This window comes from Culex quinquefasciatus, chromosome 3 (assembly GCF_015732765.1).
Source record: "Culex quinquefasciatus strain JHB chromosome 3, VPISU_Cqui_1.0_pri_paternal, whole genome shotgun sequence".
Taxonomy (NCBI): Eukaryota; Metazoa; Arthropoda; class Insecta; order Diptera; family Culicidae; genus Culex; species Culex quinquefasciatus.
Window position 1 is genome coordinate 178,089,384 of NC_051863.1, and position 13,327 is coordinate 178,102,710.

The following is a 13,327-nucleotide window of genomic DNA, read 5'->3' on the forward strand; positions in this document are numbered from 1 at the left end:
GTGGAAATTCGAGCTGTGCTGCGCCTTGTTGAAAAGCTCCCCAAATCTCGGAATTGCAAAAGGAATATCTTGTAGCAGAAATATTGAATTTATCCAAAAATATAAATTTTTATTGGAAATACTCGAGGCCGAGGATAATTTGTAATTTGTAGGCATATAAGTAAAAAAAAATTAAAATTCTTAAAATGCCAATTTCTAGACAAATTCATTTTCATTTTGTCTCAAGTCCCATTACGTTCAATGAAACGATAAATTAATTCTACTGGCATACATTCCATTTGCCACCCCCAACCCAATAATAGTTAGGTCCCAAAATAAACCTAATCACGTCCAAAATTGTCGGTCTTCGTCGAGCTATTTCCGCCCACATACACATTACTCAGAAAGCTTCGCTTCCTCCTTCTCCGTCTGCTCTTCATCGCCACCCACAAGGGGCTAAACTTTCATTCACAGTTTTTTTTCTCTTTATTTTTTCCCCCCATTAAAAGTACCACCTCCGCTCCGAAATCAATGGAATCCATTCGGAGCGATAAAGCAAGTGCCATGAAAATAGTTTTATGAGTAGATTGAGGAAAATTTCCGGAAAAATTTAAACACACGCACACACACTTACTCACTCAGTTTGACGAAGAATAAAGCCCCAAGTATTTCAGCGAAACCTGCAACAGTAGCGGCAGGTGCCACCTTTTAGTAGGTGCAACCGTCGACACAAAGGAAGGAAAAGGAAACCCCCAAAATCGATAAAGGATATATAAATAGTTGTGGTTGTGGGGTTCAGCGCGCGTGCTTCCGGAAAGGGGGAGGGGGAGCGGAAATGAAGCCAGCGTTCAAGTGTAAAGTTGATAAGTGAAAAATCGGAAAAGTCAACGAATTTTCCATACGCTTTGGCTGTGAATGCTGCGTGCTCGCGTTCGTGAGTGTCGTGATTGCTTTAAAAATAGCAAATTAATGTTATGCCTGTGCGTCCGGTGAAGTGTGCGACGGGGAGGAGTTTAAAAATAGCACAATGAACAGTGTGCGAAGAATTAGAAAAAAATGGGAAAACTTGGCCTCTCAGGTCATTTTCTGCGAGAGGTAAACTCAACGACAGACTGCGTCCAGATTGACTCAAAAATAAAGGGGTTTTTTTTAGATAAATTGAAATTAACATAAAAATTTAAAAAATATAAATATAATATAAAAAAATTAAACCAGAAATAAATAAAAGTCATGTGAAGTCATTTTTTTCTCATCTCCGGTTAGAGATTTTGCAACATCCATATCTCACGCGCATGTATTGCTCTTTTAATCCTCTGAAACATTTAGGAAACTTTAAAAAATCGTATTTTGTAAATTTATTTTTTTTTTACTTTTTTTAATTAAAAATATTACAAAAATTGTGTAACCCTTTCAGGCCTGATGGGTCATATATGACCCAAATATGTAAATTTCCAAAACTAGCCTACAATTTTCGTATGGTCAAAAGAATCATTTTCCCATGATTGAATAAAAAAAAAAATTTTTTTTTGAAAATTCAGGCCTGAAAGGGATAAATAGGTTTGAACTTTGAAATTCAGAAAATTATCTTTTTGTAAACCTTTTTGAATCATTTTTTTTAGAAATCAGAGAATATCACAAAAAGTTTGAATTTTCAACATTGAAAATCATGCAGTAATTTTTGTAATGTTTATGCCTTTACGCATTTTTCTAGCATTTAAGTGACAAATTTATCGTTCTATAGCAGAAACTGTGAAAAACAAGCCAAATTTGTTTTAACTGAAAAGGCAGTGTTTAAAAATATGATAAACGTGAAAAATAAAAAAGCAAACATAAAATAACGATAGGAGGTGGTAGAATAAGCCAAATACTATCAAAAGCAAACATAAACTAAACATGATAAAAGCAAATAAAAATACTTAAAATTAAACAAGAAAACCCTAAAAATAAGAGAAGTAATATTTTTCTTGGAACAAAAGATGATCAAAAAGATCTCCTTATCATGGGAAAAATAAAAATTTTCGAAAAAATTGAACAGTAGAGAGTTAAAATGCAAAAAAAACGAAAAGAAATCAAAAATATATACATAATATCTATATCTTGAAAACGGAAAACTTCACACAAAAATATTTTGTTGAGTACTTTTCGATTGCAAATTTTATTTTGCCTTCACAAATTATTATCAATATTTTTTTTGCCCAAGTTTTCGATATGTTCCTAAAAACGCGATTTTTTTTCTTCAAAATTTCATATCTCTTAAACTAGATCATGCACCATCACGCGCTGTAGTAGCTCAGAAGATGTATTTTTTATCAAAAAAATAAATCAAAAATTAGAAATTATCTATTTAGGGAATTAAAGTTTTAGCGATAAAAAGTTAAATAACAAAATAGGATTTTTGTCCCAGTATCTATTTTTCTGAAAATCTTCATAGTAACTCACAACTTTGTCGATGACACCAAATCGATCAGAAATCCCTTCTCAAGATACAGAATTTCATACATTTAAATACCTATTTTGTATGACCAGCCCTCAAAATTGTATAAAGACTTGTATGGAAAAACGAATGATGCAAAATTGATTCTTTAGACATACACGGAGAAACTAGAGTTCTCAAAATCATGTTAATGAACCACAAACAAAGTGTTCAAACCTAATGGTACGTTTTTGAAAAACGTACCATGCAATTTGAACACTTTGCTTGTCGGTCCCATTTTCATGAACGCATGTTCACGATTTTGGGAACTCTTTTTACTCCGTGTACTGCCGTTCTACGCATAATTGTCCCATGTCATTTTTAGGCGATTTTGACTTTTTGACATTTTTTAGTTTTTTGTTTGTCGTATACTTTTAGGAAAACACATAAAATCTATTACTTTGTTCGGAAACTTATCAAAAACAACACCAAGTCTGTTTGTCCCATCGTTACACTTCTACGCATAATTGTCCCACGAAGTATTTTCTCTCATAGAATCATTAGTTTAACGAAGCATTATGCATTGTTTACCTATTGTATAGCAAGAGAATCATAAATAGGTGTGATAAACTACTAACTGGGGCGATTAGGGACACATTGGATGGATAGGAACCCACGGGACAATTATGCGTAGAACGGCAGTGTAGGGAATGCAAAAATGAAAATTAAAAAGTCGTAAAAGAATGCAAAATCGTTGAAAACTACTCAAAGGTTTAAATTTGTTTCTATTGTTCAAAAAATAAAAAAAAAATCAGGTGAAATCTGGTGCAAATAATGAATTTTTAAACTGTTTACAAATTTTGATTTTGTTTGCCCAAAGTTTAGAAAAGACTTAAAACATCAAGATTCTTTTTTCAATAAATTCATCAATTTATTGAAATTTTTTATCAGGAGCACAAGTGCATTTTTAATCCTTTTTGTTAAGTTTGTTGTAATTAGGCTGAAAAATGAGAAATTGTGTTTTTTTTATTTAGCCCCTCCCCTTCCAGCAAAATCGATCAGAGTCATGCGACAAAAACTTTGAATAAATTTGTAATAGTCCAAATCATAATCTATGACTTCCTGAAGACTACATCGAATGATCGATCAGAAAATCCTCTTCAATGACAAAGTTTTTCGAATAATCCCATTCATTTTGTATGACCATGCATTCTAAATTCAACAACGAAGTTGAACATGTTCGGATACAAGTAGGGGAAATTCTCGTATGTTTGGCAGGTTAAGCACTCGCTCCTAACTCCATCCAATTTGCTGATTTTCGCTATCTAAACAACTAATTTTGCAAAACTTTTGATAGAAACTTGCTTGCTCACTTCTTATTGAGCTATTTATCACTCGATTTCAGTTGAAAACGCATTTAATTAGCTTTAATTGAATGTCAAAGTTCTGACCTGCCAACATTAGAGGCACGCTGGAATTAGATGCTGTTCCCCTAGTTCAAAATAAACTTAAAAAATTTTTCATTTGAAAATAACAAAAACAAACATACACAGTAAAAAAATGTTTTAATTTTAAAGCTGTAATTTGGGCAGATTGAATATTACCTATTTTAAGATTTAATTTTACCCTAATTTAGACTAAAAAAATGACATTACAATTACACATTTTCAGAGGTAAAATCACACATTTTTTATGACATAAAGATGTAAAATTACCATGATTTTGTTTACTGTGAATATTCAAATGTAATCGTAATAAAATCTTTCATTAGGTTTACGTTACTTAGATATGCACAACAAACACTTGCTTCTCAGTAGGAGAGAAATCACAAAAAAAAAATCATTAGTATTCACACTCCCAGAACGACATGTTCCAACATGATTCTGCGTACAGCACGTTTTGGGAGTATTTTCATTGGTTTACAATTTCAAAATCACAAGCGGAAAATAAGAGAGAGCAGTCGTTCAGGTCAGCCTTTTGAAAAAAGACGTGTTTTACGGACGGATCACATTTTTTTTTTCTTGAATCTCTCTTGTCTCGCTATAATGAGTATCGCGCGTAAAAATACAGTGGTGCTTGATTTTACTGTCCTACCCAGCCGGCCCAAATCTCTCGTGGTCGAGAGGTTCATCACACGCGATTTGAGAGTGAAATTGGACACGCTTCGAAGTGTTCAACTAGCTTACTCCGCGGACGCCGCATATCTCGAGTTTGGCGATCCTGCCGAGGCGTCCAAGCTGGTGGAACAAATATGCGGCGCACAATCAGGGTCGGCAATAAATCCTTTCCTATCCCGGTGTATCTGAACGATGAAGCGGTCGAGGTTCGAGTTCACGACTTGCCACCAAGCACGGCCGAGGACAAGATCACCAGCGCTATGAGTCAGTACGGGGAGGTGTTGACCATCGCGAGTGAAAGATGGAAGAACTTGTTCCCGGGAATTCCAAACGGTGTACGAGTTTTGAGGATGAGATTGACCGATTCGATTCCCAGGCGTCTGCGGATAGACGGTTGCCTTGGCACGATCACCTACAGAGGGCAGAAAAGCAGCAGCCGGTCGAAACAACCGACGAGGCATCGTTCGGGTGCATGCAGTAAAAAAATGAACGATTCCAACAACATTGAAGAGGATAAAGGAACTAAGACCAAAAGCAGCCAACCCGTTACAGACCTAGATCGAAAATTTGAACAAAGTGATATAGAGTATGATCTCACGCAAAAAAGCTAACTGTGAAAAGTATTTTTGGATTGAAAAATTTCAGAAAAATTCAATAAATCTACCAAAAAGAAACTGTTCACTAACGTTATCTAATATATAGTAACTGAAAAAGACTGTACTCTCAAAATAAAGTCAACCCAACCTTACAAAAGTGACAGTTATCAAGTCAAACAAAGAACTTCTATAAAAATCAAATTATGCGTGCATGAAAGGACAAAACAACAAATTATTAAAAGAAAAAAAGTTACTGAATATTTAGGCCGATGCAAATATTTAAAAAAGTTTTTGTCCCTCGGCCCTGGCCGAGGTCAAGGGGGGGGGGGGGGCAAAAAATAAAAAATATAAAAATTTTAATAACAAGCCATAGTCTTCACATTTAAATGAAAAAAGTGTTTTAAAATGCATTTTACACTAGTTCAGTTGTTTTGCAATCATTAGTTTTCAAAAAATCTAAGATCTGACAAAAACAAAAATTGTATCGAAAAAAAGATTTTGCATCGAAAATTTTCAAAATTTTTTAAGATTTTTTAATAAACCCAAACATGCTAAAAATGATTTTGAACGCAGAAGAATGTATTTTAATTTGATTTCAGCTGGTTGCACTTGAATTTTCATTGAAATTTTGAAGTTTATTGTAAAAATATTTTTTTTGCCCCCTGATGTTTCAGGCCAATTTTGAAGGGGGGTGACAAAAACTTTTAAAAATATTTGTACCAGCCTTAAGACGCTCAGGTAAAAGCACATAAAAATCAGAGGTGGAATCATAAAGTGGATGGCTTCCTAATAAAAATATGAACTAATGAAATATTCAAAAGACTTTTATTAGAAAGAAAACACCCTGAATGGCTTTTTTAAATCCTCGACAAAAAATATATATATTTTTTTATTTCTATTCTGAATAAATAACTTGTGACTTAATAAAAAAAACTCCTTGTAAGGGGGGCTGGGGGTAAGACGGCCACTCCACTGTTTTACTCAGTATACTCATGAATATTACTAAAATGTTTAGTAATACTGTTTGTTACTCATGCAAAATAATGCATACGGAGTCACCTTTGCCAATCCTGTTGTTTGAAATACTATAAAAACAGCTCAAAATAAACAAATAAATTTTCATTTAGAAACTGGATTTTTTTTTAGATTTTCATAAATTACAACTTGGGCATATTTGTTAGATAACAATATGTATTCCATTCATTAGATATTTGTTCCTCCGGGGGTAAGACGGCCACCCGTAATTTGTAATTTTATTCGATATGGGTTATATTTTTGAAGGTTTTTTTTACTATTATGACATATTTGTAGATAAGGAAAAACATTTTCAATGAAACTACCCATTTTGCCTTCCTCACTGAGGTAAGGCTATAATCCTGCTCAAAAAATGAACTTTTGAAAAACAGCTCGTAGACCTATATTCATGTATACCTATCGGCTCAGAATTGAAAACTGACCAAATGTCTGTGTGTGTGTGTGCGTATTCTCCTTGGTGCTCAAAATTCTTGCCAAGTTTTCTCGGCACTGGCTGATCCGATTTGAGTCAAACAAGTTGCATTCGTTCCGGTTTGGTGCCCCATACTGCACTATTGAATTGTTTGAAGATCCGATAAGTAGTTCAAAAGTTACGTATAAAAAAGTGTCAGAGTTGCGAATCGGGTGCTGGAATTTTTATGCCGAATCTCACTAATCTATATGAAAACTAAGTCCGGATCTACACGCAACCGAGACCGGGGGGAAATCGAGAGAAATCCCCTCCCTCATCCAACCCATCATTGGTTAGGTAATCAAAAGACCTTTCCAATGAGTACAACACATTGAAGATCTGGCAACCCTGTCTCAAGTTATGATCACTTAAGTGATATTTATGTACTTTTTTGATGCCGGACCTCACTCGAATGCATGTAAACTATGACCGGATTCATCATCCGACCCATCGTTGGTTAGGTAATCAAAAGACCTTTCCAATGAGTCGAAAACATTGAAGTTCTGGCAACCCTGTCTCGAGATATGACCGCTAAAGTGATACTTATGAACTTTTTTGAAGCCGGATCTCACGTAAATGTATGTAATCTATGTCCGGATCCATCATCCGATCCATCGTTGGTTAGGTTATGAGCCTATCCCATGAGCCCAAAACATTGAAGATTTGGCAAAACTCAGTCTCAAGTTATGACCGCTTAAGTGACATTTGTGTATTTTTTTATTGAGAAATAGATGGAATTTGTTTCCAAACCATCATATCACCAAATATTGGTAAAAAGTGAGGAAGGCACAAACCACATAGGTGGATTGAGTTAGTTTTTAATCAAAATGCAAATATAGCAAAATTCATTGAATAGAATGAACTTTTCATGAAAATCGCAAATTTAATATCATTAACATAATTTTGACTGACTTATTCTAATCGAAATACACGAACTGATTTTTGCATCAAATTGTGTTTATTTTGTTATTTTGTAAAATATAAAATTTCTTGAACAGCTATCTTGCTTCACATTTCAAACTTGATTTTTTCAAAATAGATATGCTGTTCAGAAAAGTCTCTTCAACCAATTATGTAGGTATTTGGGTGGATTTAGCAATCTAATCTAATCTAATCTAATCAGACCGTAGCGCAGCCAATCTTTGGAAGGGATCCTGGAGAGTGCCTTAGGTTAGATGACGGGTTATAGCGCCACAACTCGCTCTGTATTTGGGTGGATTTAGCAATCACGCAGAAAAATGTTTTGTAGAATCAGCCTGTACGAGGTTTAAATCAACAGAATTTTTGTTGAATATAATAAGCAAAAAAAAAAAATGCATTGAAACAAACCTTGATTTTCTCAATTCCACAAAAGTCTTTTGTTGTTTTGAAAAAGCTGCTTTGAAGTTTAGCGTTTATTCACCAAAAATCCTGATTTTCAAATCAACAAAACGTTTTGTTGATTCAAATATGCCTTATTTTCTGCGTGATGTTATTAAGGTAATTTATAGCACTGACCGTCTTACCCCGCGTATTTCATATATATACGATTACAATTTTTTTTAATTGTTGAAAAGTATTGAAAATTGTTTCTTTGGCCAACTAATCTATGTCATTTCTATATTGGGCTACTAATCAAACAACATGTACGTTATTTGAGATCAAAATAATCTGTTGTGTAAATTTTATGAGACTTCTACCTCAGGGCGGCCGTCTTACCCCCATCTCCCCTAAATACAATTAAAAAATAAAATGTCATCAAAATTTTGACTTTAGTTCACGACGGTTCGGTGTTAACTGTAGTGATTCGGAAGCAAAATATTTTATACGGAATAATTGACTATTAATTAATTATTCAGCGATTTCACGTCAAACCAGCAAGATCCAGATCAAAAGTGCTCAAATTTAGCCTACGAGTTCCTTGAAATTTATCTCAAATAATTTATTTTTTCTTTACATGTATTTCTCTCTCTTCTTTTTTTCCAGCTATTGGCCGATTAAGACCACTGTGCGTGCCATTGTTGGCTGTGTCACCAAAGCTTTCGCAAAACCAAACTCACAATGGAACGGTGCAGTAGCAGCACCAGCTACATGGACTACCACCGCCACTCGATGGCAGGTAACAACTTTTGCTACCCGTACTCGCCCGGGATGATGCGAAACGGCGGATCACCGTACCCGATGGGAGTGGGTTCGGCCGCGCCACGGTACGGTATGGCCGACTATCGATCCGGTGGATATTACGGTGAAGGGGGATTCGACAAGTACTACGGCGGCAGTGGAGGGGGGTACCACGCGGGGTACGGTGCCAATTATTACGGGAACGGTTACGCGTCCTACCGAGATTTCGGCTACAACGATTACTACCAGGGATCGACGTTTGCTGGTCATCACGGAGCTGGTGGCTACCACGGTCCAGCGGGTTCCTCGTCGCATCTGTACGGTGGCCGGCAGTCGCTTCCGCTGGCATTCCAGCGTGAATCCTACTACCATCATCAGCGGGACCACCCCCACGGCAGTCCGTACGGCTTTGGTGGTAATTACTCCGGTAATCCGTACAAAGCTGAGTCCAGCAGCACGACTCCCAACTCGACAAATTCCGGCGATGCGGCGCTGTTTGGCGGCGCGCCGAACGGTAATAGCTTCCAGCATAGTCCCGATTATCCGTACGGTAGTTCCGGGGATAGCCCGGGTGGGCCCGAGGGGAGTGGTAGCAGAGGGAGTGGGGGTGCGCCCGGCTACCCAACGTCGCCCTCGTCGTCCGCAATGCCAAACGCAACAGGTACGTAACCCCTCTCCCAACAGTGGTAAAAGGGAGAAAAAGCACGTGGGCGATGTGATGTTTGATACATAGACTCGGATGGTAGTGGTGTAGCAACACACAGAAAGAGAGAGAGAATTAACGCACACCATTGCAACTTGATAAGTCAAAACAAAAACAATATGACCAATACAGACAGAAAAGAAAAAGGGGAAAAACTTTGTGGGGTTGAAAAGGTGTGTTGGTTGTTGATGTTTGCCGAATAGCATAGTAGACAACTCGGGCTTGTATACCTTAAGTACATATCCAAACAGCGTGCAGCAAGTAAACTGTAGATGAAGCTTTTGCCTCGTCAAGATTTTCGGACTGTGGAGCAGATGGAAAGGGATGATTAGCTGTCTATATTGAAAACGGTGCCCAAAAATGATTGCTTTAATAAAAAAAATCAGATTCAACATGTAATTTTAATGGGTTACATACATGTAAATCGGCTAAAATGTCAGAGGTTGGTATGAGCATACATTGAAACTTTTTTTAAATCTGTTTTAAGGGCATGAAAATATGCATTGAAGTTTGAAGTCGTTTGGTTGTATCATTGCCGAGATATAGCTATTTGTAGTTAGTAGTTTCAAAAAACGGGTGCCACGATATCTCAACACTGCTTTGACCAAATTGGCTCAACATTTTCGTGAAGACTCGTCAAACGTGTGCATGACGAAGGCCGATTTTCAAAAACTTAATTTAAAAAAAGATAAAAATATTGTTATGTTTTTCATATAAAAAATCAGTAAGTTTTTGATTTTTGTATTAAAAAAAAAGCAAAATTTAAAAATTGGGCTTTGTAGGGGAAATATACCCTTTCCAATCAAACACCTATCTTCGGCATATGGTGAGTTTGATGGGCGATTAAAGCTTCAAAAATACTATTTAGGCTATAAACTTAACAGCAACAGCACCGCCTCAAGTAAGCACGCAAATTTATGCCAAAAAGATCAATTTTAATGCACTTTTGATCATAATTTCTATTTTGCGAGACCATTTCTCATCATTTTGGTGGCACACACATCCACACGCAAGATGAGAGGTTAACTGCTTAACGAAAGTCGCCATCAATATCTTTTCACTTGCGCCAACGATTTAAAAGCGCTTAAGAAATAAAATTGCTTCCAACTACCGGCAAAATGTTCTTTTGCACATAAGTTAGTCACTCACTTGAAAAATAATCCCGAAACATGTAAATAATGAGCAAGCGCCATCAAAAAAACAAACGCGTTAAGTCTTTTGACGTTTCAATTTTGACTACCCATTCCAATCGAAGACTGAAGAAAACCGAGCGAGAAGCGAAGGCTATTAAAGAACAAAGGGTGGCCACCAACACCACCAACATGCTTGTGCAGCGCCTGTTGGAGTGAGCCAGTGATGCCAGGAAACTTTCTCTATAAATGCTACTTTTCGTGAGTGTTCGCTTACAATTTCATCAATTTTGGCAGCACTAAGCAGACCCAAAAGAGCGCTGAAAGAAAAAAAGAACTAAGCTGAAAATAGGAAAATGGGTGTGGCCCAATGCACTCGACTGATTAGAATGCATTTTGGAAATATTTTTTTTAAATGCTTGTAATAGCATAACTATTATTAAAAGTGAAAATAAACAGAAATGTTCACAAAAAGTTGCTCTACTCGTTGGTGTACTTGGTTTTAATAAATTTCAAGGAACACTCCAGATTATCCAGCATCATTCAAACACGACTGCTTATTAGGCTTAAAATGGGTATATTTCCCCTACACAGGATATGTCTTGAGAGTCTTCACTCCAAATTTCAGCCAATTTGGTCAATCTCATCTCGAGATATCGTGGCACCCGTAAATCAACTGGGTGTTAAGAGAAAAACGATCACAAGGTTTGACAGTTCGCTTTGTGCATGGCAAAATTTCGAACTAAAATCGTTTCTTACTCAGTTCAGTCATGAAATATCTTCATGAAACTTTCAGAAGTGATCTTTTTAGTGAATTCATTGAATTTTCTGTATTATCCAATTTTGTGATTTTCTACATGTATGTAACTCCTTAATACACTTTATTATTTTTTCGTTTATACTTTTTCAAAAAGATTTTTTTAAATTAGCAATAAATTAATTATTCAAATTGAAAAAAAACTGATTGTTGATCTTCTTTTAAACAAATCAGATTTGTTTATGTTAATAATGCTAAATTATAAATTTAAGTCAGGGTGGCCACCTCGGGAAAAAACCGGGAAAACCGGGAAAAACCCGGGAATTTATTCCACCGGGAGAAAACCGGGAAAAACTCGGGAATTCGAATAACAAACCGGGAAAATATTTTAAGTTTAGTTAAAATTCGACAAATTCCTCTTAAATGACTTCAACGTATATTTTTCTCTATTAGAATATTATTCTAGTTATTCTAAATGAAGAATTCGGGAAAATAATGTTTGAATTTGTGTAATAGACTCAAGCTACTAGGCTTTGGTTGTTTTTTTTTCTGTTGAGTATTCCATGATATATTTCTTTGACGAGAGGGGAGAAGCAACTACGATTACCAATAACCGGACCCGGTTTAAAAAACAAATGTTTGATAAGCTGCAATTTTTCCGATCAAGTTCGCGGTTCAATAGAAAATTTACTCAGCGCAATTATTTTTGAAGTCTTATTTCAATAAGTATTGAATTTCATAAGCACAATAAACAATTTATTTTTATTTTATTATGTATTTCAATATCATCTTGAGGGTGCACAGCAGCCAAGGAAGTTGTTGTCTTTTTATTCCAAAATTGTCATTCTTACGGATTTAACCCTTCAACAATATGATTGTAACAAGAGTCAAAATCCTTTTTTTGTTTTTTTTTTTTTTTTGTAGACAGTAACTTCAGGGAATAAATAACCGATAGTTCCCATAATTTCGAAGATACTAAAATTTGCGTACCGAAAATCGTGGTGCAAAAAGCTTAGCTTGTGTGCGCCGTTAAAAATAAGAATACAGTTCAGACCCGATTTTCCGAAGGCCTCGGAAAAAAATAAATAAATATAAATATTGAAATAAAAAGCCACAGTTTCAACATTTGCATGGAGTATGCGTTTTAAAATGACGAAAATAAAATTTGACGAAAATAAAAATTTTAACGAAAAAAATAATGAAAATCGAAAATTTTCAAAAATTTAAATGATTTTTAAATTAACCCAAACATGCTAAAAATTATTCTGAACGCAGGTGAATGGATCTAAAATTGATTTCAGTTGATTCCACTTAAAATTTCATTATAATTTTGAAGTTTATTGAAAATAATGGTTTGCCCCCTGATTTTTCGGGCCAATTTTGAAGGGGGGAGACAAAAACTTTAAATAAAATTCGTACCAGCCTAAACTATTTTAAAACGATTTAGAATTATGCAATCCAAGATGGCGGTCAAAATGGCTGAAATGAAATATTGAAAATATGCATTTTTAAATTTAATACGCAATCAACCACTCAACAGTGACTAAAATTAAGTCGCTGAACTTGAATTTGATGTTAAAAGTAAGAAAATTAAAAAAAAAATACGAATTGTTTTTTATTGTTCAAACCTTTGGATAATCAAGACGGACTGTTTATAATTTTTACTGTAAAATATTTGGTGGAATTTCAAAAATCTGTTTTCAGTAGTATTTTATAAGATCATTTTTGGCTTTCTCAGTTAAACAAATTATTAAGGACAAATTGCTATGAAACTTTGTGCTTGTGTTTTTAAATCAGATTTGAGTACTTTTGTATAATTTTAAAATGTCGGAAATATTTGGCATTTAAGATATTTTTATATAGTTATTTGGGAATCTTTCAACAGTTAAATGCCTATCAAATTATCTTCAAATTCAGAACATTTGAAAAAATATCTTTATTTTAAAATTATAATTTAAATTTTAAATAAATTTTTCAGATGTTCTAAAATTACAATATTTTCAGAGTTCAACTGCATAGTAGTCATTTCAATACAAGCAGTCCCTT

At 35.0% G+C, this 13,327-nt stretch overlaps 1 protein-coding gene across 3 annotated transcripts in view; it reads left to right on the top strand.

Annotated features, from left to right (window-relative positions):
* LOC119768748 (keratin, type I cytoskeletal 9-like) overlaps nt 1-13,327 on the top strand; it is an 81,875-nt gene that overhangs the window by 27,194 nt on the left and 41,354 nt on the right. For all 3 annotated transcript variants that reach the window (XM_038259707.1, XM_038259706.1, XM_038259708.1), the window contains one exon: nt 8,557-9,352. In XM_038259707.1, the coding sequence (XP_038115635.1) occupies nt 8,632-9,352 (721 nt within the window). In that variant the 5' untranslated portion in view covers nt 8,557-8,631. The remainder of the gene's footprint in view (nt 1-8,556; nt 9,353-13,327) is intronic.